The sequence below is a fragment of the Lethenteron reissneri genome, chromosome 37, assembly GCF_015708825.2.
Source record: "Lethenteron reissneri isolate LAM-NWPU_2019-01 chromosome 37, ASM1570882v1, whole genome shotgun sequence".
In the NCBI taxonomy this organism is placed as follows: Eukaryota; Metazoa; Chordata; class Hyperoartia; order Petromyzontiformes; family Petromyzontidae; genus Lethenteron; species Lethenteron reissneri.
In genome coordinates this window covers 5,062,737-5,089,546 of record NC_083815.1, presented here as the reverse complement: position 1 = coordinate 5,089,546, position 26,810 = coordinate 5,062,737, and the positions used below count along the sequence as shown (strand labels likewise).

At 46.0% G+C, this 26,810-nt stretch overlaps 1 protein-coding gene across 1 annotated transcript; it reads left to right on the top strand.

The window, feature by feature from the left end:
• Positions 1–4,638: 4,638 nt before the first annotated feature.
• On the top strand, positions 4,639–21,325 carry LOC133351418 (fibrillin-1-like). Its single transcript, XM_061566616.1, has 15 exons — positions 4,639–4,813; positions 5,516–5,548; positions 6,801–6,854; positions 8,152–8,246; positions 9,586–9,681; positions 10,600–10,722; positions 11,754–11,876; positions 13,004–13,126; positions 14,160–14,282; positions 15,509–15,631; positions 16,464–16,611; positions 17,207–17,385; positions 18,434–18,584; positions 19,064–19,261; positions 20,140–21,325. Exons 1-15 carry the CDS (start codon positions 4,761–4,763, stop codon positions 20,162–20,164), a joined length of 1,647 nt encoding a protein of 548 aa, XP_061422600.1. The 5' UTR covers positions 4,639–4,760; the 3' UTR covers positions 20,165–21,325.
• The last annotated feature ends 5,485 nt before the right edge of the window (positions 21,326–26,810 follow it).

The window sequence follows — 26,810 nt, the reverse complement described above, 5'->3', positions numbered from 1 at the left end:
CCCGTTCTGCCTGTGGTCATGTGGATTTTTATCCAGGGTCCCTCCGGCTTTTCTCTCCACATTTAAAAGCAGGCTTTTAGAGTGTTTGGCTGCTCTAAATGTCCACTTGATAAGCCACTTCGTTGAGCTGTCATTTGTGACCAGGTCGCTGCTGAAAAAGTGCTATACAGCTCAGTTGGGCCTTCCCTGGTTAAAAAAAATATATTTATAATTTTAATTTTCGATTTAAAGCTTTCGTGACTGCAGGGATTCATCTTCTTGGTTCTTTCGAAAAAAGCACGTAGAAGGGAAATAATAAAATAATAAAACATAATAAAAATAACAAAAATACAATTCTCACGACGTTTCGGTCACAACGCAAGCAGCCGTCCTCAGGTGAAGAACAGGTCTGTCAGGTGAAGAACAGGTCTGTCAGGTGAAGAACAGGTCTGTCGGACAAACCTGTTCTTCACCTGAGGAAGGCTGCTTGCGTTGTGGCCGAAACGTCGTGAGAATTGTATTTTATTATGTTTTATTTTTATTATTTTATTATTTCCCTTCTACGTGACTTTACCGAGAGAACCAAGAAGATTTATAATTTTAGTTTATAGTTTCATAGCAAATCCTAATAATTTCGATTATTTTGCTTCCATACATTTCCAAATCATACGCCACTTTGTTGAGCTATCATCTGTGGCCAGGTCACTTCTGAAAAACAAGTTGATACCTCAGCGGGCTTTGTCTGGTGGGATGGGGATGGTTTAGTTTTGCTTGTACTCGTTTGGGTGGTTTGTTTACCTTTCTGGGAAGCGGTAGTGTAGCGGTTAGCGCGCTGCGCTATGAACCTGTCGACCGGAGTTCGATTCCCGCTCACGGTCAACACCAGTGACGATTACCTGAACCGGTCCCGAGCCTCCCCTGGGTCGACTCAGCCTCAAATGAGTACCTGGTGCGATGCGTAAACATCGTCACTAGGGAGACAATTGCGGCCGGGCGTGGTGTTGGCCACCCACCCCCTCGTGTGCCGTGCCTGCCTTCATAGGTGCTGCTCGCTAACAGCACTTGCCCCTACAGACTGTTAAGGCTAATTGGGGGATGTTTTTTTTACCTTTCTTGTACTTCGCATTCCTGTCATGTTTTTATATCGTTTGTTGTTGTAACGTTCTTACCCGCCCCGACTGGACATCTGTGAAAAAGAGCTTTATAGCGTATCGGATTCCTCCAGTATAAATACATATTCTGATTCTGATTAAGGAATTAGTATTGATGGAGTGAAGATAAACAATGTATGATATGGGGTCGATACGATATTTATGGAAATTATCAGTTATCAGTCAGATCCAACTAAAATATTTAAGGTGACTAACGAGAATGCGTGGCCACAACTAAATGTGGTAAAGACAAAAGTAGTCACGATGTTTGGAAACAAAAGCGAAACATCGCAGCAGGTAGTGAAAATAATAACGCAGTTAAATAATGATATTATATTTTCTTGGACCGTGAAGCGGGAAAGAGATTCACTCAGCCCCAAATGTAAACAACACAGTCGATGTGGTTGAATGATATATTTGTATTCTCAGGAGCGGTTTAGGGATGTGAAACCAGGCCACGTAAGTAAATGGACATGTCAACAATTAATTATATTCTTAGTTTTTTTCGGTAAAGTCACGTCGGTAAAAAATTAAAATTTTTACCTACGTGACTTTACCGAAAAACCCTAAGACTATGAATCCTTGCAGTCACGAAAGCTTCAAATCTAAAGCAATTAATTAATTTACATATGGTGTTGAAGGCATTCCCTGCAGGTTTTATTGACCTGAAAGAGGAAGTTACGTTGCCGGTGCAGGTTGGAGACACAGAGGGCTTAGTTAACTTACGATTTCACGGAAAGTTAAAGTGCGTCGGAGATATGATCTAGAACTGGAAACGACCTGCAGAGAAATTGGTCACGCGACGAGTAATAAAGTTAAACGAGCTCTCGGTGGCCACAAAACGAGATGGCTGGCTGAGAAAGAAGATTACCGGGAAACCGGAATCGTTGAACAAAGAGGAGGAATGCCTGAACCCCCGTGAGCTGGAAACATTCCGCCAGAGTTATCGGTTACATTTTGATAACGGCCTCCAGAGAAGGAGGGACGGCTCTTCGGTGACATCTGAACAGGGCAGCCCCTTGACCAGCATGGTGAAGTATGATCCAACAACTCTCATGGACCGAGGCATAATTGTGGAGGCATTTATCCAGTATGGATTGACAAACGGATGTAAAAGGTTATATCTATTTTTCACAAAGCCTCTTCTTATGTGAAGTGGTCTTTTGTTATGTTACACGTACAGGCGACTGCTCTGGACAATGGCGTATGCAACGCAGCCACAATGGAGCACGCTTGCGTACATGGGTAGGAAAAATATTGCCATTTTTTTCTTTTGTGACCTAGGCATTGCCACACCCAAGCGAAGAATCGCTCCTGATTGCTTAGAATAATTGCGTTCTATAGCAGCCCGAGTTTGTCACCAGTCTGGCCCCTACTGCACAGTGTTGACACTACCTCCAACTCCACTCCCTTATTCATGGTGCAGCAGCACTTCACGTCGGATTGAGAGTCACAATGGGAGAAACTGGGGTGGAGTGGTGACTCGTTGGATAACGCACTGCGGCCCTTGCTATTAATTCCGGCCACATCGGTTTGATATCAAACCACGGATAAGACCACTGGCGGTACAAGTCAGGTCAAAACCGATCTTGGGCCCTCTTCCTAGACCAACTGACCGGCGTGGTTCTGCTCTTGCGTGATGGCAAAATGTTCAGGCGCCGTCAGAGGGCTTCATGGGGGAGTTTTGCTATTCCTCTGTTGAAGGAGCGCAGGCCACAGTGGTTTACGATATGGTCCAAAGTTTAGGTTGCATGGCCACAATCGCACTTCTGCGGCTTGTCTTTTAATTTTCTATTTATAAAGGAGATGTGTATGTGTGTGTGTGTCGGGCCAGTCGACGTTCATTCTGGGCGTCCACATTGTTCCACTCCGTTGTTCCATTGTGTTCGGATCTGGGCGAATATCCAGGATGGTGACGGCAGCGCGGTCCCACAAGTTGGATGGGTGCTCGAGTTTGGTGGCGAGGTGAAGTTTGGTCAATTGACGCCACACAGCCCGCAGGGCGCGAAGCCCTCTGCCAGCAGTGGCTTGACACAAAAAAAAGAAACGGCGAATGTCCAACGCTCGACGCAACGACGCGTGTTGACTCTTCACGTTCTGGACAGAGTCATGTCGACGATGTGTTACGCCCGTGCTGACACACACGGACATAGTTTGTTCCGAACAATGCGACGCCATGGGCCGCCTCTTGCAAAACCCGTTCGGTGCTCACTTGCGCATGAGCCGACAGCAGCAGCAACAACGCTTGATTACCGCCATTTATAGTGGAGCGGTGGCGCAGTGGTTAGCGCGTTTCGCTCTGACCCCGGCAACCCGAGTTTGATACCCGGTCATGGCCGACATCAGTGGGCACGTGATTAAATATGAACTGGTTCCTGCCCTGCTCTGACCTCCCTTCCACAAAGAGGTTGTACACAGGACTGCGGGGATTACACTGTGGGCATCATAATGCATTGCTGTCCTGTACTTCTATGTTCTCGTCTATATCACCCCCACCCCTCGGCCCCTTTGACCCGCATTGACAAGCATGGGGAAGTATGGTCAAAACCCTCCATGACCGAGATGGCGTGAGAAGGCGTCATAGGTGGATTCAGATTGGCTGAAAAATAATAAGTACTATCGAGTATTTGTATCAGCGATGCGTTTAACAGACGAGCGTTTCAGGTAAAGGTGCAGCCCTGCAATTCATTTCTCACTGCACTGCTGGTGGAACTCCTGGTGGCCTCTTATAATCTGTGAAAAAGGGCCATTGAGTTATTGACGAATTTGTTGAGTTTTAAAGAACATGATTTGTGCTTGTGCACCGTTGCATCGCAGTATCGCCAAATAATTTGGTGGTCGGTTTTCACTACAGGGAGCTGCAGTCCGCCCCAATCGAGGGTACTTTGGCCTACTCTTCCACACTGGCCCGACGTCTCGGAAGAGGTGGCAGTGCCCACACTTTACCCCACCACACGTGACCTGACTACAGGCTGACTGCGGCGTTCCCATTTCTACTGCTGGCTCGAAAGAGGCGAGAGGGACGTGGAGGGGGTGAAGAAACGTTTCCTGTTGTTAACTTGAGATATAATGGAAATGTCACCCTCTGCACTGCAAGTCCACGGTGTTACTAACCACTGCATCGCTGCATCACCGCCGTGGTGTCATTAATTGTCTATCGGCGTGAAATGTCCGGTGGCGTTAATGGCAGCCGATGGTGACGTCCCTTCTAATCGTAGGCAAGGTTCATTATTATTATTATTATCTTTTACTCCGGACCACGAGAAGGAAGGATGACAAGCGTGCGAGCTTTAGGACATTAGACGCCAGCGAGTTATTTTTTTTCTTTCTTTTAAAGGTAAAGTTGGGGCATTATTCAGCTGTGAAATCCGTCAGCATAGGTGGGGCCGTACGCACCCAGCCGTTGCGGGTGATTGTGCGCATTTGAAGGTCGTGGTTGGTTCTCGAGTAGCTAAGCTATATGTGTGTTACCCCCCTCCCCACCACCAACCCTCCACCCCACTTTTTTTTTCAAACGCTTATTGCTCTCTGGTCTTGAAGAAATCTGACAATTTTTCTTGGTAGGGCAGAGCACGCGGAGAACTCCGATTTGAACATTTGCGGAGAGAAGACTCGACAGGAATCAGCCACATGGCGTGGTCAAGGAGTCTGCGTCTGTTCGCCTCCGTGTGCTTGTGTCTCGGGTGAGTTCGCTTTTGAGTGTTCTACGGCATGGGCGGTTTTAATTTTCGTTGGTCTGTAATCCTGCACTCGGCTGCCGTTGTTTAATCGTGTGATTTACATAAATAAATAAACTTACCATTACATTTGTAAAAAAATGTTTTTTTAAATATAATAGGTGACGTTTTAAAAAAAAATCTAAATGTTGTGGATTTACTCTTCAACACACCGGTGGGCTAAAGTAGTGAACTATTTGTCTTTTGTCAACGTGACACTTTTTTCTGATTGGCCGTGTCGGGTGGTGGAGGGTTACGACACATTTATAAATAACGCGATCGAACCCAAAAACGTTGATTATGAATAATATTGGTCGTGAAAGCCTACGTGTTAAACCGCCCTTCTTCAGTTCTGTGCTATGAGGAAGGGCCATTTGCCCGAAATGTCGCCTATTATATACTGTTTTTCTTTTAAGGCAACAGTGTTGTCGACGAATGTGAGTTTTATTTTTATTATTTTGTGAACAGTGCTTTGTGCACCACTAATAATGCAGCATCGCCAAACGGGATCCTTCAATTAAATCCGTTCGGCTGCTGGCACTCGATGGAATATTGCCTCGCGTGACCGTGGGGGATTTTGATGCCTCGTGGAAGTCTTCATCCAGCAGTGGGTAGATCATTGCTGTTGGTGATGGCGCTAATTCATTGATTACGTGCATTCGTTTGCAGTGTTGCGGTGGAATGCCACCTGCGTCCCGATGGGTAAGAGGCCATCACCATCATCACCATCATCACCACCATCATTATCACCATCGTAATCGTCAGCGTTATCACCATCATAACCATCATCACCACCATCATTATCACCATCGTAATCATCAGCGTTATTACCATTATCACCGTCATCGTCGTTGTCATCGCCATTACCAGCATCACCAGTGTCACCATGACCATCATCACCATATCCTACATTGTGCTCACTTTATATTGAATAGCTCAGTCGCTGTACACACAAAGTTGAATGCAATCGGTGCACACGTATTAACCTAAAATGTATATTGTGGGTATACATGGCGCATTACACACTGTTTATGATGTACTGTTGGCGTATTGTAGACTGTTAGTTTATTATAGACTGTGTTAGGTGGCCAGACAAATTTGAGAATGCGATGTTAAATAGTCGAGAGCTAACTTAACTAAAAGAGTTGAGCAGTGATGCAGTAGTTGACTCACCACGCTAATTAACCCCATGGCCGGAGTTAAATTCCCGGTAAAGTCAAACTTCAGCATCGAGTGATCTCTGAACCGGTCCTGGATACCCCCCCCCCTCCCCCGCCTTCTCCAATTCATACTGATCAGCGTGGTGAAGTATGGTCAAACGACCGCTATAACCGACAACGTGGGGAAACCATCCATCAACAAATTGCTGTAAATCAATATCATTACACTGGGGTTCATTATATCTGTATGATGTAACGTGCACATCTATCGAAGTGATGACTGTATTGAAGAACACGGTAGTTCAATGTGCCCGTGCCCTCATCGCGAGTGGACTGCAGCGTTTTAGCGCAATGAACTCTGACTCCCCGAGTTCGATTCCCGCTCGCGAATAGTCAACCGTGGCGAATATTTGGCCGCCTGCTGGTATGTGTACAACACAGGGGGTGTCACGCGTGGTGGCTCGCTGCACCACCTCCTTGATGGAGGCGCTTCCTCACAGCATTTGCCCCACGACAGCCTGCGTAGGCTCTCGTGGGGATCTTTGTCTTTGCGTCTTGCTGTAGTGCTAGCGTCTTGCTGTGTGTGATGACTTTTCTTGGATTTTCTTGGATTTTCTGTTTGCACATAGTCACTTTAAGATGTTTTCTTGTTCATGTTTTAGTTTTTTTTGTTTGTTGCGGTTGCACCCGATTCAAGAGCCGAATGGCTCACAGGGCTATACCTAATAAATGAACTTTGAACTTTGATGAAGCTGCTTCGGGGTGCTGTGCGTGTGCTGTGGGTGTGCAAACAGGAGAGGAGTCTGCTCTCGGAACACCACGACTATCATGTCTTACTTGTCGACCGGGTAGGAGTAACACCGCGGTCACCTCTGAACACACTCTGCAATTGTAGTACCAAGTGTATATATATACAGTATACAGTTGAAATGCATATCTCATCGTCATTATCACGATCCATGGGCAGATAGCCCGGCGGTGTCCACTGGACATTTCGTCATTTGTTTCCACTTTCCTCTCTGTCTTGTGCCGCAATGCTCAAGTAGCGGCCACATTATTCTGGCATCAATCTCTTTAAGGCCGTAGCCATGGAGTCAACATTGGGGGGGATCAAATTTTTTAGGGGGTCTGGGGTCCCCCCCCAGAAAAAAATAAATCTAAATTTGACAAGAATTTCCTGCCTAAAATATAAAAAAAAAATTCACTAACACATAGGATTGACTTTTTATTTATTTTTAACAATGTCTAATAGTGTATTGTATTACAATGCTTTGTTTTTTTTCTATTTTACCTTTTCTTGTTTCATTGTATGTAATGGCAGAGATTAGGGATTAATAAAGTGCAACCATAACCACAATCATATAAACAGAAATCTGTGCATTGTTATATGAAGACAAGTCCAGATATTGTGGCCAAGGTTTAGCAAATTGTTGTTTTTATTTACATAGCATCGCAATTTAACTTTTTCAAAATATTTTTATAGCAATATATTGGGGGGGGGGGGGGGCATTTTGAGCAGATTTGATTATTGAATGCAATCGGTGCACACGTATTAACCATATTGGGATGTGTCCCCCCCCAATATATATATTATAATTACGGCCTTGAATTTCTTATTATGCCATCGTCAAGCCAGTTTCTGTGAGGTCTTCCTCTCTTTCCAGTTCCTTATATTTTTCCGAACAACACACTTCTAATTTTCCTGCTGTAGTCCATCCTAAATAGTGCCAGTTTCCTTCTCATCGCTCCCTGCATCAGGTGTTCTTTTATAGAAATATCATAGGTCTATTAAACATAATCTATGCCTCGTGTTTCCTGGCTGTCTGCTGGCTGGCTTCCTCTGCACCCCAACAATAATTCTGTCAGTGGCTGCGGGCCGTTGCCACCGAAACTATCTGGGTAATTGGCCGCGCAGGGTTGTCCGTGTAACTGAAACCGAACCTGCCTTCCTCTCTCTCACACTGACCAGTGTGGGTGCGAAGTATGATCAAATGAACTCCATAACTGAAACGCATTTCAGAGGCCTTCGTCCACAGCAGTGGCTTGATAAAGGACTGTCACTTAATGTTGTTGTTAATTGCCACTCAATGTTTGTAAATGGCACATCGTAATTTGTGTGGTGTCTTTTTTTTTCTATCTACGCAGGACCTTGACATCCAGGATCATGTACAGAATCACCCGCATCACTGACTACCAGTGCTGCTTGGGGTGGTTTGAGAGCGGGGACGAGTGCCCGATATGTGAGCACGTTTTATCTTTTAGAATTGTGCCGTATGGTACTGCACGTGTATACTTCCACAATAACTAACTATACTCTTTGTTTTTTTCGGTAAAGTCACGTAGGTGAAAACTGAATAAATAAAACAACTAAATTAATGTAATTTTATTTATACTTCTTTTTATTTTATTTTGTTTTCACCTTCGTGACTTTACCGAAAAAACCAAAGAGTATGGATCCTTGCAGTCACGAAAACTTCAAATCTAGAAATAACTAACTACTTGACTACTTTTTATTTTACCAGCGAAGGCCCACTGAGCTACGTAGCTATTTTTCACAAGCGTTCGGGCCACAAGTGATAGCCCGACAAAGTGGACATGTATAGCAGCCCAAAACACTGAGCACACTTGTCGATTTTAAATGTCGAGGGGAAAACCGGAGGACCTGGAGAAAATGGCACGCGACCACGGGGAGAGAGACGCGCAAACTCCAAATATACAGCAGGCGTCAGGGTCGGGATCGAACCCACATGCTCCTGTATACCGGGCGAGGTAGTTAACATCTCGCCAATGACCGAGGGAGGAGCGGTAGCACACAAGTTCGTGCACTGCACGGTTAGCCTGATGACCCGCCTACTTACACCCAGTGACGATTATCTGAACCGGTCCTGGGCCTCCCCTAGGACGACTAAGCCTTAAATGAGTCCCTGGTGCAGTCTGTAAACATCACCACTGAGGAGACAAAGGCGGCCGGGCGTGGTGCTAGCTACCCATTCCCTTGTGTACCGTGCCAGCTTCCATAGGTGCTCGCTAACAGCACTTGCCCCAACAGCCTGCGTGAGGCCATACGAGTGATTACTTTTTTATTCTTTCGGCAAAGTCACGTAGAAAGAAAATAAATTAAATAATAGATTACGACGTTTCGATTGCAACACAAGCAGTCAACTAAATTTGAGAGAGAGACAAAACACAGACACGGAGACACACAGACAGACAGACAGACACACAGACAGACACACAAGCAGAAAGAGACAACACAGAGACACATAGACACCTCTGTGTGTGTCTATGTTGTATGTGTCTCTGTGTTGTCTCTCTCTCTGCTTGTGTGTCTGTCTGTGTGTCTCCGTGTCTGTGTTTTGTCTCTCTCTCAAATTTAGTTATACCTGATGACGATTGCTTGTGTTGCAATCGAAACGTCGTATTCTATGATTACGTTTATTTTCTTTCTACGTGACTTTACCGAAAGAACCAAAGAGGAATTCCTGCAGTCACGAAAGCTTCAAATCAAGTTTCATACGAGTGATCTTTGACCTTTGGTGGTATTTTTGAGCGTTTTCGTTGTGTCCCTGTGACCTGCAGTCGGCTGCATGAACGAGTGTCTGAACGGCGGCTCTTGCATCAGTAACAACACCTGCGCCTGCATGCCTGGCTACACGGGAGGCGCGTGCGAAAACGGTGAGCCCTCTGACGGCATGTGGCTGGCGTGTGTGTAGCTCATGGGTCGGAGCAATCACCTGGTCCTGGCTCCAAATCCAGGTACCCACCTTATGGATAATGTTGGTCGCGAAAGTCTACATGTTAAACTGTATATATGTAAAATATAGATTTAAATCACATCGAATGAAAGTCTACATGTTAAACTGTATATATGTAAAATATAGATTTAAATCACATCGAATGAAAGTCTACATGTTAAACTGTATATATACGTAAAATATAGATTTAAATCACATCAAATGTTGTCTTAAAGACGTCAGTTTGACGAGTCTATCTGGAGCAGGGTGAGTGGAACTCCAATTCAGACCAAAGCCGAGTTTGAAAAAAAGGCTTAATAGGCTTCATGGAAACCTTTGTAAATAGTTTTGATTATAGACCGCGTTTTGGTTTCATGTTTCCAGCTGCCATAAATTTGTTTACGTTGAATGAGTTTGTACAATTTTCTTCCACTGCCACTCTTTGCCAAGTCAATTGATCTTGCTTTCCAGAATTGGCATATTTCTTATATATTTAAAATCGTGCAATGCTATTGACCTTCTATACATAACCTTCTTCAAATTTCTAATTAACAATGATTTTTTCAGTTTAGAGGTGTACATTTTTTGTTTACATTCTGTGTTAAATGTCTTGATAATAACCCAGGTCGCTCTTGCAAAAGAGCCAATATTATATCATGCGTCTCATTTTGCCTCCCCGATCTGTTAGGTTAAATAAAGGACACTGCCTAACCGGTCCAAATTAAACCTTGAGATGAGCAGCATTTTCTTCCCAGGAAGACCTGCGTTGACATCGTGGGCCGTGTCCTCGACCACAATGTCCCACCGCTTGTTAAACCGCACAACACCATCGCCGTGACTCCCTCCCCGTCGTCCCCAGATCTGGATGAGTGCACGAGCGGCCAGCATTGGTGCGAGCAAGGCTGCTCCAACACCATCGGCTCGTTCGTGTGCACCTGTGATCCGGGCTACTACCTGGGCGACGACCGGAGCACTTGTGTTGGTATGCTGCGTGGTGACCTGCCGCCCATAGCGATGGGAGTGCGTGCTTGCGCGTCAGTGGCGGGTGGATAAAACACAGCGAGTTGGCGCAGTAAGGGGGCCACAGGTGGTGCATCTGGCGGTCATCTCAAGCGGTCAAGCCACGGCACCTGGGCCTGTCCAGAGGCCTCCTGCCAGCTGAGAGAGCTTGATTGAGAAATTTTTTTATATAGTCACAGGAAGGTAGTGTTGTTTACTCCAAAAGCTGATGATATAAAGACTTGATTCGTTTAATAGCGACACATTTTTGTAATGTGCTCGTTTATTATTATGAGACCATCCTGAATAACCTCGGTCCATACAATCAGCGAGGTGCCGAGGAAGGAAGAGAAAATAGATGGCAAACTTTACCCACATTTTGAATCGTTACGGTGAACGGTTAAAGTTCCACCCAATACATTTTTTTCAGAAGAGTTGGTTGGCACATAGGAATAAACGGGAGTGCCCGTAGGCAACCCGCACGTACACTCGAAGCTTCCAGCAGGTGGATTCGATCAGCTGGCTGCACCACCGTGGTCTCCGTTTGCTGCGTCACATTCATTGCCATTGCCACTGCTGCTGCTGCTGCACCTTTCTAAGTTTTTTGTGTTTTTATTTGAACAATGTTTCGTGTCGATTTTGCATGGGATTTTGTGTCAGCGCCATTCTGGTAAATGTCGCGTCCGATTTGCACGGTTGGCTACGTCCGGTGCGAAATAAGTTCAACAGATAATGAAGTGAAATGAATATAATTATTTACTTAATTCCCTACATTGCCCCCACAATGTATAATTTTGTAAAAGCTTTTTTTACACTTTCGCATTACTTTTTCTTGTCGGGTGGTTCAAGTTTTTGTGATTGTTGTTGTTCGTGACACTGTGTGACGTCTCGAAACTTACAGAATAGACTAAACGTTAATAACGATGATGGTGGTGATGATGATGACGACGATCGCTTTGGGTGAAGTCGACGGACGGCACGCGGCAAATGCTCGTTTCACGTTTACGTTTTCAGACATTGACGAGTGCGCCGTCTCCAACGGGAACTGCAGCGAGATCTGCCTGAATTTCATCGGCGCGTTCCGGTGCGATTGCCGATCCGGATACGCCCTCGCGGACGACGGCTACAACTGCACAGGCATTGCCCTCGCCGTTTCGTCGCAGACATCGCCAGCAGCCACACATTTAATTCTAGATTTGAAGCTTTCGTGACTGCAAGGATTCATACTCTTTGGTTTTTTTCGGTAAAGTCACGTAGGTAAAACAATTAATAAAATTAAATAAATGAAAACAACTAAATAAAATCACAACGTTTCGGAGGCAACACAAGCCACCCTCATCAGGTGTAAAAAGGCACAGCAAACTAACTGTAGCGAGAGTTATTTGTATTTATTTATTCGAAACGTCGTGATTTAATTTGGTTGTTTTCATTTATTTTATTCTATTAATTGTTTTACCTACGTGGCTTTACCGAAAAAAATAAAGAGCCACACATTTGTTTTTTTACTTTTCTTTCCAAATCAATATTCGAGTGAACGTACAGATGTACAGCACGCCCCAAGGGCACTTGCAAAGGTAAACAAAAACACGTTCAAATAATGTCGTCAGTGTAGATAGAAAATATAAACAAGAGATGGCGAGGATACAAGTGGGTGCTGTTCGGGTGATAAGGGGAGCAGTTCCAGTGTGAACTCTATAAAGGAGCAAGTTGATCAAATAATATCCTACAACAATAACCCATTTAACATGTATTAAAAATGGGCTTCTGGCTCAATAGCTCCTTGGTGCGATGCATTCCCAATTTCCAGATTAATGCAAACACAAATGTGAAAATTGGGTCCAGACACAAAGATTCGGGATGATTTTTGATTATTGATTGACAACTGAATTTGTCATCATTGCCACGTTTTGCTCACGTGCGCACACAGCAAGGAGCGGCGGTACGGTGGTTCATGCACTTTGGTATAGTCACAACCGCGTGAGCTTTCCTCCCGTTCGTGGCCAACACAAGTGGCAAGTGGCGTCTGAACCGTTTCTGAGTCTCTAAGTCGACTCGACCTTATAAATGAGTACCTGGTGCAGCGTGTAACGTCCGCGCTGGGCAGACGAAGGTCGCGCCACCCTCCCATGCGCCACCCCGGCCATGACGACGCTCACCCGCAGCACCTGCCCCAAATCTCTTAACAAGGCAACGTGGGCGTTATGGGGAGGGGGGGATGGAGATCTGTGTCTTAGCCTCTCGTATGTGTGTGTGTGTGTTTCCAGATATAGACGAATGCCTGGACGGCAACGGTTTCTGTCAAATGATCTGCCGGAACACCGCGGGCTCCTACGCGTGCGCCTGCGATCCTGGGTTTTTCCTACAGACTGACAACAGCACGTGCGCAGGTACCTGTCTCGTTAACCCGGCGACAACAAGCGACCTCTTAAATTTCGATTTAAAGCTTTCGTGACTGCAGGGATTCATCTTCTTGGTTCTTTCGGTAAAGTCACGTAGAAGGGAAGTAATAAAATAATAAAAATAAAACATAATTAAATAATTCTCACGACGTTTCGGCCACAACGCAAGCAGCCGTCCTCAGGTACGGCCACAACGCAAGCAGTACGGCCACAACGCAAGCAGCCGTCCTCAGGTGAGGACGGCTGCTTGCGTTGTGGCCGTAACGTCGTGAGAATTATTTTATTATGTTTTATTTTTAGTATTTTATTACTTCCCTTCTACGTGACTTTACCGAAAGAACCAAGAAGAAGCGACCTCTTGTTGCGCTGCGTGGCATTAGGCGGCCACGCAGCGCAACGGCGGGCTGCCGAACAAAGTAGCGGACCGGGCGGTGGTGCGCAACGTTTGAGGGTTCGGGCCTCTGACCTCCGCGCCCTTTGCGACTCATTGAGACGGCCGAGCGACCGATGCTTGCGGCAGCCTGGCTAATGATGCGGGGGTGTTCGCCGTGTAAGAGAATGCACACGTCTGTTTCATCGCGGTGGGTGTTAAATACGTAACGGTGCGTGCTGTGGGCCGTCGTCCAAATTTGTCGGATCAGATTTTTGTTTTTAAAATTGGCTCGCAAACTACTTATTTGGAGAAAACCGTGTGGCGAAATCACGGCCAATATCATCCATAGTACAGGGTTTTTGGGTTAGATCACATACATATATAAATGTGTCGTTAAACCGGCCACTGGCGTACTCAGGTTATAAACGTTGTGCTGTGTCGGGTGGTGGCGGGTTTAACGACACGTAAATATATTTACATGATTTAACCCAAAAAAAATCTCTATTGTGGATTCTAAAGGCCGTTTTGCAGGCCGGTTCTGCGTGCATCCTGTGCCGCACAGGGACGGACGTCTGCCGCTAAACCGCAGCGGGGCATCGGAATGGTTCAGATGAGATGTGTTATTTGAGCCCACTTTGTATCGTGCAGATGTGAACGAGTGCAACGCCGCCAATGGAGGTTGTGCGGAGTTTTGTACCAACACATACGGCTCATATCACTGTTCGTGCAAACCAGGCACCGAGCTGGAAGCCAACAACCGTCTCTGCAAAGGTAAAGTAACGTTAAAAGTGACGTTAAAATTTACTTTCATCCCTTTGTCAAGCGACTGCTAGGTGCAGGCCTGTCCTTGCCATGTAATTTGTGGCTGTTGTTTAGCCATACTTGTCTGCGCTTGAACAGTCCCGGTTTGAAGGCCCGAAGGCAGATTCGTATATTCGCTCACCGCTGACGTGATCCGTGATTCAAAATCGAACTCGGGCCGCTGAGTTCATAGCACGCTGCATCCACGGCACTGCCACTCTGCAAAGGTGACTGTCCACTTATCAGAGATTCACGCTCAGGTGAGCTCGGAGACAATTCAGATCGTCCAAGCAATGAATCCTGCTGACGGAAGGACATCTAATTGAGAGGTAATAATCGACATGTAAAACGCAGCCTCGTTAGCTTGCGCCGTGTGTTGTTCAGCAAGACCTCCGATGTTTTGCTTCCATTGCTGGCAGCTGCTTCAATTTCACCTGCTGGTTCTAACTTTGGTGGGTGGGTCAAAAGTCGAACTAACTTTGTTGGGCTTCCCCTTTCCGCTCATAGACACGTTAGAGTGAGAACTAGGATAGATTTAGACGAGATTATAGAGATGCAGTGAGATGAGAGAAATGAGGACACACATGCGATGAGAGAATTGAGTTACAGACGAGACGGGGATGTCGCGAAGTGAGAAAGATGTACACGAGAGAGAGATGGAATGAGACGACAGACGAGAGCTGCAGACAAAATACAGATTGGAGAGATTAATTATCTTTTTGACATTTATTAGGATCTGAATTTGAGATGATATTTGGTGCAGCCACAATTTCGCCATGTTTCAGAGCATCTTTGAGCTCCTCGCTTGCCAAAGCTTTTGCTTAGATCGCTTAAATGCCGCGTGCCACCACTGGCGGCACGTGGGGCGAAACGTCGGACATCACGCCGAACAATGGCGTGGTACAACCTGCGCCTCTGCGGCCGTCTGGAACACTCCTCCTTCCAATCTTCGGAAGCCACTGGAGCTATGCACTTTTAAATCATCATCTAGATTGACAAACGTATTTCTTTAGAACTGCTCTTTGCATTAAATCTGGTGTCCTTCCCCCCGCGCTTCCGATTAACAGGGTTGTCTGCGTATGGTGCGAAAGAAGTTCAACATACAAACAGAGGTTGGCCGTACCGCGCAGTCGGTACAAGGGATGAGGTGGCCCTCGTGGTTAACCGGTGACGTGACCCTCTCTGCCCGTGCACAGACATTGACGAATGCGCCGTGAACAACGGAGGCTGCGGGCAGAACTGCAAAAACACGGCAGGCAGCTTCGAGTGCGCCTGCAATCCGGGCTACGCGATGATGTTCAACTCGGTCACGTGCTTGCGTAAGTCACTCAGAGAACCCACCCCCCCCACCACTAGCCCCGACACCCCCTCTCCGCCCCCACGCGGTCGCACACTCTCGTCGGATGATGTAGCGATGCCTCTACACAAGTGAGTCGATGGCTATTCCGGTGGCGATTTGCCTCGGCAGTGAGTCGCGGTCAAGGGTCGCGATTTGATTCGAGAATCGCCGTTCATTTTAGTTTCACATTTTGAACATGCCTCCGTGCGTTGTTTCTCTGTTTTATCCCTCCAGTTTGTGCAGTTCTGTTCGCTGCAATTGCAGCATGCAATTTGCGCACAATTCGGCACGTATCGTCACTGTAAGAAGCGATGTCAAACAATTAATTGAGGGCGTTTCAGCCGGAGCTGTTCAGGGCTGAGCTCTGAAAAATATTTCTCTAACACCCCCTTCCCATTGCAAAGCATTCAATGAGAAATGAAGCCCTGTCCAATTACATATGATATGCATGACTACCATTGTCCTTTGGCTAGCCATCAAACAAAGACGGTCACTGCATCACGCGCTTTCAGATGTGCTTCTACGGGCATCTGCAATGCTCTTCTTTCTGATATTAGGAAGCCACTGGAGCTATCCACTTTTAAATTATCTCGATTGAAAACTCACTTCTTTAGAACTGCTTTTTATGCTTAGTTTGTTGTCCATCCCCTGCACCTCCGATTAACATGTCTGGCTACGTATGGTGCGAAAGAAGTTCAACCGACAAACGTACGTATAAGCAAATGTATTGAGAATTCCAAGTGTGATGGGGGTAGTGAATTGTGCGTCTCACAACGATTTCCCGTGATGATCTACCTCCCCCCCTCCACCAGCCTGCGGCGGTAATTATTCGGCACTGGAGGGAAGTCTTTCCTCGCCGGGCTACCCGTACGTGGGCTTCGGCACAAGCGAGCCTTGCGTGTGGAACATCAGCGCACCCGACGTGTACAACCGCGTGAACCTCACCTGCCTCTCCGTGCGGTGAGTTGGGATGCATATATACACGAAGCGCGCGTCTCCCCGCACATTGCAGTCGGGCTCCTACGGATGAGCTGGGAAGCAGTGCGTGAGATATATGATGGAAGTGGACGCATTCGTCAGTAACACTGTGGCCTTAAAAAGAAAGATGACGTTTCAGGCCATGACCCTGGCATTTCACAATGGTGCTGAGATGTTAAAATCCCTCGCCTGGATACACGAGGTAGTGGGTTCGATCCTATCCCTGATGCCTGTATATTTGGAGTTTGCGTATGCTCCCCGTGATCGCGTGGGTTTTTCTCCGGGTCCTCCGGTTTCTCCCTCCACATTTAGAATCATGCACTTTGATTATTTGGCTGCTACACATGTCCACGTGATGAGCCACTTCGTTGAGCAATCATTTGTGGCCAGGTCGTTTCTGAAAAAGAGCTACGTAGCTCAGTGGGCTGGTCGTATCTGGTAAAATAAAAATGTTGTTTAGTTTCAATGCACATGAAGCAGGGCCGTTGGGCGGTGGTGGGGTGTGTACGACACAGAACGTACGCCACACACACACACACACAAATCAATTCCCACTGCGCCCACCCGCTCCCTGCAGGTTCAACGACGTGGGCACGTGCGACCTGGGTTTCGTGAGGGTGACCTCGCTGCCGTCAAGCACCCGGACCTGGTGCTCCACCCCGGCGTCCCCCTTCTTCGGTGGCAAGAGCATGCTCCTGGAATACTTTAACAACGCCACGGGCCCTGACACGGGCTTCCACTGCCACTACGCAGCCGGTGGGTTTCAGGGATGGGCCTGGGAGACGGGGAGAATTGCCTGAGCGATTGAATTCGCTCCATTACAAATCCGTGCCGCCTTCGTTCCCTCCCATGACCAAGCCGCCCCGGATTTACCGGATTGCCGTCAGACGCCGAAAGCTAAGCCAGTTTGAACCCGGATAGTGCTTGGATGCGCCACTGCCATGCGCACACAGCAGGCGCTGTGGGTAGTAGAGGGGAGTGCACAAACAAAAAATCCGTTGCTGTTTTGGCCGCGACCTTCACCGACCCACACCGTGCAGCGTGGTCAAACAACCCCTCGCGGCACGGCGTGGTGTGTGGATGCCCTCATTCGGCAGCGTACTGACAAGCTGGCTGCACGTGCGCGTGTGCTTATTTCCTCCCGCATTGCATGAATGCCTCTTGGCTGATGCGCCCCCCTGTAAGCTGCGACGCTAAGGCACACACGTGGGGGCCAGCCCGCATGTCAGAGGAAGAGACCAATGATAACCCCGGCGGAGAGCGCTCGTTATCCTGCAGAGATAACAGACGCACGCGTAAATGGAGCGCTCTGTCAGGACCAAATGGGCCTCTGGTGAACGCGTGACAGGTACCCCCCAACGCTGTCCGCGTGGCACCGCGACCCGTTAGGAACTCATCGTCTTGGTTCTGTCGGTAAAGTCACGTAGAAGGGAAGTAATAAAATAATTAAACTAAAACATAATAAAATAATTCTCACGACGTTTCGGCCACAACGCAAGCAGCCGTCCTCAGGTGAAGAAACAGGTCTGCCATGCGCGGGTCTGTCGAGAAGATAGACGCTGTCTTCTCGACAGACCTGTTTCTTCACCTGAGGACGGCTGCTTGCGTTGTGGCCGAAACGTCGTGAGAATTATTTTATTATGTTTTAGTTTTATTATTTTATTACTTCTATTCTACGTGACTTTACCGAAAGAACAAAGAAGATGAATCCCTGCAGTCACGAAAGCTTTAAACCGCTAGGAACTGTTGGGCTCATTCCCTGTGCGTTGCGTTGAACCGTTGCGAATGTCTGTCCGCCACACAGCCTACAAAAAGACGCTCATCATGACGCCGGCCCGAGCCAACGTTGTCTCGCCCAACGACGCCGCGGGGTTTTACGTCAACAACGCGAATCACACGTACGTCGTGCAGGCCGCCAGCACCAGCCGCATCTGCCTGGAGTTCCTCAGCTTCAGGTGCCCGCTGATGCACACGCACCCCCACAGTGGTCACGCACACCGCACTCCCTACTGACTGTCACACTCTCCACATACGCTCACACTCCCTACCGACTCCACTCCCTCAACAATGATCGCCTACACCATGCAGTCGACTGACTCCCACACACACTTTATACCCCAATACACTCTACATACTCCGACACACCCTACGGACTCCCACATTCTCTGAAGGGCTTGCGCATTGAATTCTTCTTTAGAACGCAGTGAGGTAGGAGCTGGGTTTCTTCGCGCCAGGTATGACACTGCTATTCCAAACCTGGGCTGAATTTTTAAAGAGGGAATGGCGCCTACTCTACACATCGCGCACTCATGCCCCGCGCTACGTGCCCCACACTCGGTCACCACATCCACCCCACGCACTCCGTTGCGTCGGCTCCACGCGAGCGTCACGTCGACGGCCGGTCTGATCTGCCCACGCGCCCTGCCGCCTACAGCCTGGAGAGCACCTCCGACTGCAGCAAGGACTACGTGGCCGTGTACGACGGTGAACTGGCCACCGCTCCCCAGATCGGCAAGTTCTGCGGGAACTCGATCCCGGCCAAAGTCAACTCGAGCGCCAATGGGATGGTCATCTCGTTCATCTCAGACGGAGACACAGTGGACCGTGGCTTCAGTGGCATCTACACCGCAAAGTATGCGCAATTCACTCCGGTGACTTGCTCACTGGTGGCCAATCACCTCCTTGTCACTCTTCTGTCGCTACTAACATGGTTACCGCTCTCATACAATGATTGCCTATTCTTATTACAAATGGGTGCGATGATTGTCAAATCATCAATCGTCCTGTAGGAGCTGCAGCGTAACGAGCATGGGGACAGGGGGGTGCCTTGGCCCCGCTACGGCCAAAGCTACGAGTTGGGGCCCACTTGACAACCGCCATTAGATATGTTTTCAGCAACATTGTTAAAGAATGAAAACTTACGTAATTATGTGATTTAGGCAAGAGGAGCCATGATATATAATAGCCTCGGTGCGACCGTGCGAGACTATTCAATTATTGGGGCCCTACCTGACCGATTGCTGCACCCCTGAGCGGATTATGTAGCCACTACACTGATAATGTAGTTACTACGCCACTGATAATGTAGTTACTACACCAATCACAATATAGTTATTATGCCACTGATAATGTAGTTACTACACTGTTAATGTAGTTACTGCACCACTGATAATGTAGTTACTACACTGATAATGTAGTTACTACACCACTGATAATGTAGTTGATACGCCACTGATAATGTAGTTACTACGCCACTGGTAATGTAGTTACTACGCTACTGATAATGTAGTTACTACGCCACTGATAATGTAGTTACTACACCACTGATAATGTAGTTACTACGACACTGATAATGTAGTTACTACACCACTGATAATGTAGTTACTACGCCACTGATATTGTAGTTACTACGCCACTGATAATGTATATCTTATTCCAAGGTTAATTGAATTATCAATGTCAGCATTATATCTAAATGTAATGCACATATGAACGTGTTCTCTTCTGCAGGTCTGCATTGAATTTTGTCTGCTGAGAAGATCTGTTCCACCAATGTTCCGGGCATCTTATCCTACATTTTTTCTGATCATCTCTTCTGCTTCCTATTTAAAAAGCATGCTGCTTGTGTCTTGTTAGTTCACTGCTTACTCTTTGGTTCTTTCGGTAAAGTCACGTAGGTAGAAAAATAACAGATCAAGATGGTTTGCTGTGGTTGTCCCACCTGGTGACGATTGCTTGTGTTGCGATCGAAACGTCTTTGATCTATTATTTTTCTAACTACGTGACTTTACCGAAAGAACCAAAGAGTATGGATTCCTGCAGTCACGAAAGCTTCAAATCAAGATTATTTCACTGCTTGCCTAACCGAACTGTTCATAAAAAAAACCCACTATGCATTTAGAAAACTAAATAAATAAACAGACCTCCGTTTGTCTCTCCACAATCAGATTAAGATAATTATTTATTTCATCAGCATCAACAAGTGGGCATCATATGGGCCAATTTTATCCGACATTATATGTATAAACCATGATTCTCTCAACTGATGGTCCACTGGTCACGTGCGGCCCACCAAGATATTTGGCCCAACAAGACCGAGCGGATAAGTGAGCTGTCGACAAGTGGCAGGGATTGCTGGTCACGTGTACAGATTGTATGACATCACAACCCCGCGTGACGTCGTAGCGTACGACCACGTGACTAGCCAGTATGGCGCACGTGTGATAACGGGACTGGAACCTCCTTCAGCAGTCCAGCGGTGCTACCTACACCAGCACAGGCGGATTGTATTACGTGGCCCACCGGCAAAATATATATATACTTAAATATCCTCGGTATAAACGAATTGTAGGGACTGGTTTTAATCTTCTGGGTCTCATCGGCAGATTTTGGTTTGTCAAAACGAATGCTGTAAGTCATGGGTTCCCGGATGCTGTTGGCAAGAGCACTGCCATCTACACAATCGGGTCCTGTTCAACGCAATAAAAGCAACTGGATAACAATTGATTGTGTTGTTGTAGAACAATATGGGTTATAAAATACACAAGACCTCCATTTGTGTCGCCACAATAGTGTGCTACAACAGCATAAAAGAGTGTCGTGTGGATTGCTTTATAAATAAACGTGTCCGTCTGTTATGTACGTGAATTATAAATGTACAGTATATATAATGTAAAGAGTTGAGAGAGAATTAATAAACATGATGCAAAAAAGGGACTGGCGTATGTGTTTCTTTGTAAAAGGTACAGAATGTGCGGCAAAGCGAAATATTTTCAGATCGCTACAATTGCAAATGACATTGCACTTTTAACTATTGTTCCAATATGCCGACTTTACAAACAACTTTTGCTATTATAATTTCAATTGACAAAGAAAGAACGAAGTGCGTATTCTTTGTATCCATTATTGTATTGCTCGTGGTCTCTAAAAGAGTTGTAAAACATCGTTTGAATATTTGATGTTAAAATGTAGAGATCCGGTTTCTTTTTCTTCTTCTGACTGTGGCATTACAGAATTAAGAAAACTTTGGTCAATTGCCAAAAATTTACAACGCAAGTTTAATCTTTGACAGTAGGAGAGACAGTTTAATCTTGTATAGAGGGGTCATTGGAGTTATAAGTTGGCTCTTGAATTTAGTCGGATTCGTTCGCAGTGTTTATGAATATATGTAACCCCTAGACAATCCAGTTTATTTACAAAACATTTTATTACGGTGTTTTTTTGTCGCCGGTAATATGGGCGGTAACATACCTTCAGGCTGTCTGTCTCTCCTACTGTCAAAGCAACTTCTGCAAACTGTGTTTATGCTGTATCTATAAAAATGCGTTCCGCCTCTATTGATCTCTGCAACTAAAATTGTAATGGCAGCTCTGTGTATCCACTTCGTCAATCAACTGCTGGATGAAGGCCTCCCGTGCCTTTCTAAGTTGTGGCGGTTGTTTGACCATACTTCACCACGATAGTCAATGCGAGTTGCTGAAGAAGGGAGGGGGGGGAGAGTCCCAAGATGGGTTCAGATATATCAACTCGTGGCCGGCAATCGACCTCGGATCGCGGTGGTTCATAGCGCAGCTGCGCATTCACTGCTGCGCCACTGCGCCACCACGTGACCAGCAAACACGTGTTGCTGTCCAGGGTACGCAAACAATGCCTCATTGTTACGCATCATTGACGCTGCCCCCATACCCAGGATGGCCAGCGGCAAACGCATTACATTGATCCACAGATCCTCGCCGGACAATCACTCCACGCACGGGAGCTGAATGTTCTCGCTTCTGAGTTTGCCAGCAAAATTGCCGCCACTTATCGCAATTATCCTCCCCCTCCGTACGCACAATGCAAATGACGGCATTTGAGATGCGCACGCGGTCGGCCGCGGCGCGTTCGCGTCCAACACAAAAAACAAACCCACGAGGCTATTGTTGGTCACTCGTGGCAATCTCTTAAGTGACTCACGCCACATGGGGGTGGCGTTGTTAAAACAGCACAAAAGGGATGACAGTGTCATGGCACTAAAATGCGGTGACGCCAAAAAAAACAAATGAAGAGTCGATCCGAGTAAATTGAGCGCTTGCGTAGTATTGACCTTTAGCTACAAAAAAAACAACAACCTTACCGTCGTACTGATAATGCATTAAGTTTAAAAAGTTTGAAATATGTGACAAAAAGGTGACGTTGTTTTAGATGGTTTGATGATGTTGCATATAGACAGCTGATGGGTTGTGAGAACCAGGGTCGGATTCAGTTTTATGGGAGCCTAGATTTGTTATAGTTTTGGGGACCGTTTGTAAAGCAAAATTCTTTTACTGCCAAATAATCCATCGTCATTCACCTTAGTTATTTCACTTATTTCATTCACGTGACATGTGAATTGTAAATCTAATTTGAAGCTTAAACAAAACTATATTCACACTTGAACAAGTCTATGCACTACTATTATTATATTTACTCTACCAGGTTAGGTCCACTGAGCTACATAGCTCTTTTTCAGAAGCGACCTGGCCACAAATAATAGCTTAACTAAGTGGCTTATCACGTGGACATTTATAGCAGCCAAATACTCGAAACCCGCGTTTCTAAACATGAAGGGGAAAACTGGAAGACCCGGAGAAAAATCCACACGATCACAGGGAGAACATGCAAACTCCAAATATATCCAACCCAGGACCTGGCACCCCTAACTGGAAGTAATGCAAATTAATGACGTGCCTTTAATTGTCAAATTACCTACAGGACGTATCACTGCAAACATTTCAATGCGATTTTGTGGGGGTTATAAAATCCAAGGCCCTGGACTGCACCCCCTAAACGCATAAATCATACTATGGGAACCTCATTTGCCAGTAAAAATATGATAATTGATTTTTTACCCTTCTATCTGGCAACAACACTGACACCTTTTGGCGTCATCTGGTCCAACCCATGTGAGACTAGGCTCTAAGGAAAGCTGTCTCGGGTGTGGACCAATCAACTTCAAGGACAGTGCACATTATCAGAGTTATGTCTTTTGTTTGTATTTATGACTGCAGGTATTGCGGTCTATGCAAACATGACTCCTTGTAAAAAGGTGTCAGTTTTGTTGCCAGATAGAAGGGTAAAAAAAACAATTATCACATAAATCATCTCCGTGAACCTGGCCCTTGTTTGACTTCAGCTAAAATTTTTAACTCAAAATAGCACCGCTTTGGATTGACGTTAGATTGCCCTGTAACATCGTGCCCTTAATATAAAACTGATGAGCAAACGCATAGAAACGAGGATCTACGTAGAATTCATCTACGCGATGTAAAACACAAATGTACAAGTGTACATTCGTTTGATACAGTATTCCAATGCCGTAGATGAAGTATACTGGACATATGATTTAAAATGGAATGGCTAGATGGTTTAATAGATGGGTGAATAGACTGATAGGCAGTTGGATTGATGAATATATATGCAGTTTGATGGATGTATGGATGATGAATATATGAATCGATGCATGAATGAATAGTCAGTTCAATCGATAGATGCATGCATGAATATGTGTATGGATGAATACGTAAATGGCTTGAGACGGATGGGTTGTTTGATATCGATGGTTGTATAGACGGATAGATAAACTTTCATGGATGGATGGACAAATATGTATTTTAGTTAGATAAATTGGGTGAATATGGATGAACATAGAGATAATTTAAGGTGCATGGATATATTGCTGCATGCATGGATGGATACATAGTTTCATATATCGAAGGGCAGATAGTGGATTTGATGGATGGATAGATATATGGATATATTGATGGATATTTAGTAACATATATATTCATGGATGGATTGTTTTATAAATGGAAAGATGCATGCTTTTATAGTATCTGACGGGTAGTCAATGCAACTATCCGCATATATCGACCAAACATGAATTTACAGCTCGTTGGATTCGGGGGCTAACACCATTGTGAAGACTCACACCCCCCGCCCCCACTAAAAGGAATACAGTACATTTATTATTTTCACCCCCCCCCCAACACCTGTGACCAACGCAGGCGTTTCCCAGTCGTGATGAACCCGGGGTATTGTCTCGATTAAAACGGAATGCAAACAATTGTTCAACGGCGTGAGCTTTAGCGAGCACCAATTACGCACACCGCTTCCTCTCTGCCCCCCCCCCCGTCTCGCTTTAAAGGGGACCGTGAACCCCACTAGCATTTGTAACTCGCGTGGATTGTCTCGTTCAATCGCTTGGGCCTATTGTGCGCAACCGTCGACCTTCTCTTGAACGCGCCACCACCGAAATAGCGTTCCGCGAAGGATCGGCACAAAGGGTGCGTGAAATTCGCGCAAGCGAGAACGTCTTCTGGGCAGAGAGAAACGACAGTTCTGCCACTGGACGTTGTGCCAGACCGCAACGCGTCCTGCTGTGTTACGCGAAATCGAGAAGAGATGGATTTTGCCAATGTCCTATGGGGCCGTCCATAAATGACGTCACGCGATTTTTGACGATTTTTGACCCCCCCCCCTCCCCGCTCGTCACACGGCGTCACAAAAAGTTAGACCCCCCCCCAAATATGACGTCACAAAGCTCCAAATCGCTTTAAACTATTGTCATTGTAGTGCGTATTTAATGTGGCGCTGCACTCTGATGTTGTAGGAGAAAACATTTATTAAAAAGTATATTTAATTAAGTAGAACGTGTTGTCTATATTAATTCAAAGTTGCGCATTTTGATGTGACGTCACATTTCTCAAACACCCCCCCTCGTCACACATCGTCACAAATGTCTGACCCCCCCCCCCCCCAGGTGCGTGAAGTCATTTATGGACGGCCCCTATACCCGTGACATTCATGTGACCGCAGCTTCTAAGGCTATGACTGTGAAACCTTGCGATGTCTCTCCTCGGTTACGAACATCAACATTTCTCATCCAGAACGTAGGAATTGCAACTCGTGGGCGCGTCTTGAATCGCAGCATTTAATCCCTGTTATGGTTACGTGGGCATAGCGCTTACGTTCTTGAATGGTAATGACAAGGTGGTTTTTGAGTAAGTGTGTAAGAGCTATTAACCGACTCACTTCCTCTCTACAAGTCGATAGATTATCGAGATTCTCGGCTGCGATTCAAATGAAGAAATGTGTCCATTTTGTCAATAATTAAATACAATTATTTCCCAATCTCATTTGTGAAGTTCTGTCTGCTCTGTCTGCTCTGTTAGCCTAAATGTAAGATTGTCAAATTATTTACATGTAATTTGTATAAATAATGACTATTTGATTCTGAAAGCATGCATCTTGAGTGTACCAATCGATTTAAATGTAGAAACCAATGCACCGTTACATGCAGTGGACTGCACATTGACTTGTATGATTGTTTATGCAAAATTAAATAATGGGGTAGAGATTGGCTCAGGTGACTAGAGCATTGCACTATGAACCTTGTAAGCTGAGTTTGATTCCTGGCCATGGCCATCGAACAAAGACGGTCACCGCATCGCACGCTTTCAGATGCGCTTATGCGGCCGTCTGGGACGCTCTTCTTTCCTATATTAGGAAGCCATTGGGGCTTTACACTTTTAAACAATCTAGTTTGAAAACCAATTTCTTTAGAACTGCTTTTTGTGTTTAGTTTGTTGTCCTTCCCCGGCACTTCCGAATAGCACGGTTGGCTACGTACGGTGCGAAAGAAGTTCAACATACATTCAAACATCAGTGGCGAGCGATATCGGAACCGGTCCTGGGCTCGCCCCACCCCGCCCCGCACCTTCACTAACCCACACTGTGCAGCATGGTAAAGTATGGTCAATTGACCCCCACTCCTGGCATGGTGTGGCGATATCTTTATTTAGTAGTGGATTGAGAAAAAATGTGCTGAGTAAAACATACACAAACTTGATACAAACTTGGCACTTTATATCTATTAATGTTGAACTTCTTTCGCGTCGTATGAAACCTACCGTGCTAATCGGGGGTGGGGGGGGGGGGACAACAAACTAATCACAAAAAAACAATTCTAAAAGAAATGGGGTTTAAAGTTCTAAAGAAACGAGTTACGGACTCACAGAATTGAGCAATCAATATTTTACGATGAACTTGATAAACATTTTATTTTATTAATAAACAAGCACATTGCTCAAAGGCATAACATTGTAGGCAATAGTCCTAATGTCCCGAGATCAACCTCCTTATCAGATACGTTTTACAAAATC

Bases quoted from the DNA above. Each gene is read 5' to 3' on its own strand.
- LOC133351418 (XM_061566616.1), top strand. From the start codon at position 4,761: ATGGCGTGGTCAAGGAGTCTGCGTCTGTTCGCCTCCGTGTGCTTGTGT. The intron at 8,247-9,585 runs GTGAGCACGTTT...TGTGACCTGCAG, and splicing joins CGGGGACGAGTGCCCGATAT to TCGGCTGCATGAACGAGTGT. The intron at 9,682-10,599 runs GTGAGCCCTCTG...CGTCGTCCCCAG, and splicing joins GGGAGGCGCGTGCGAAAACG to ATCTGGATGAGTGCACGAGC.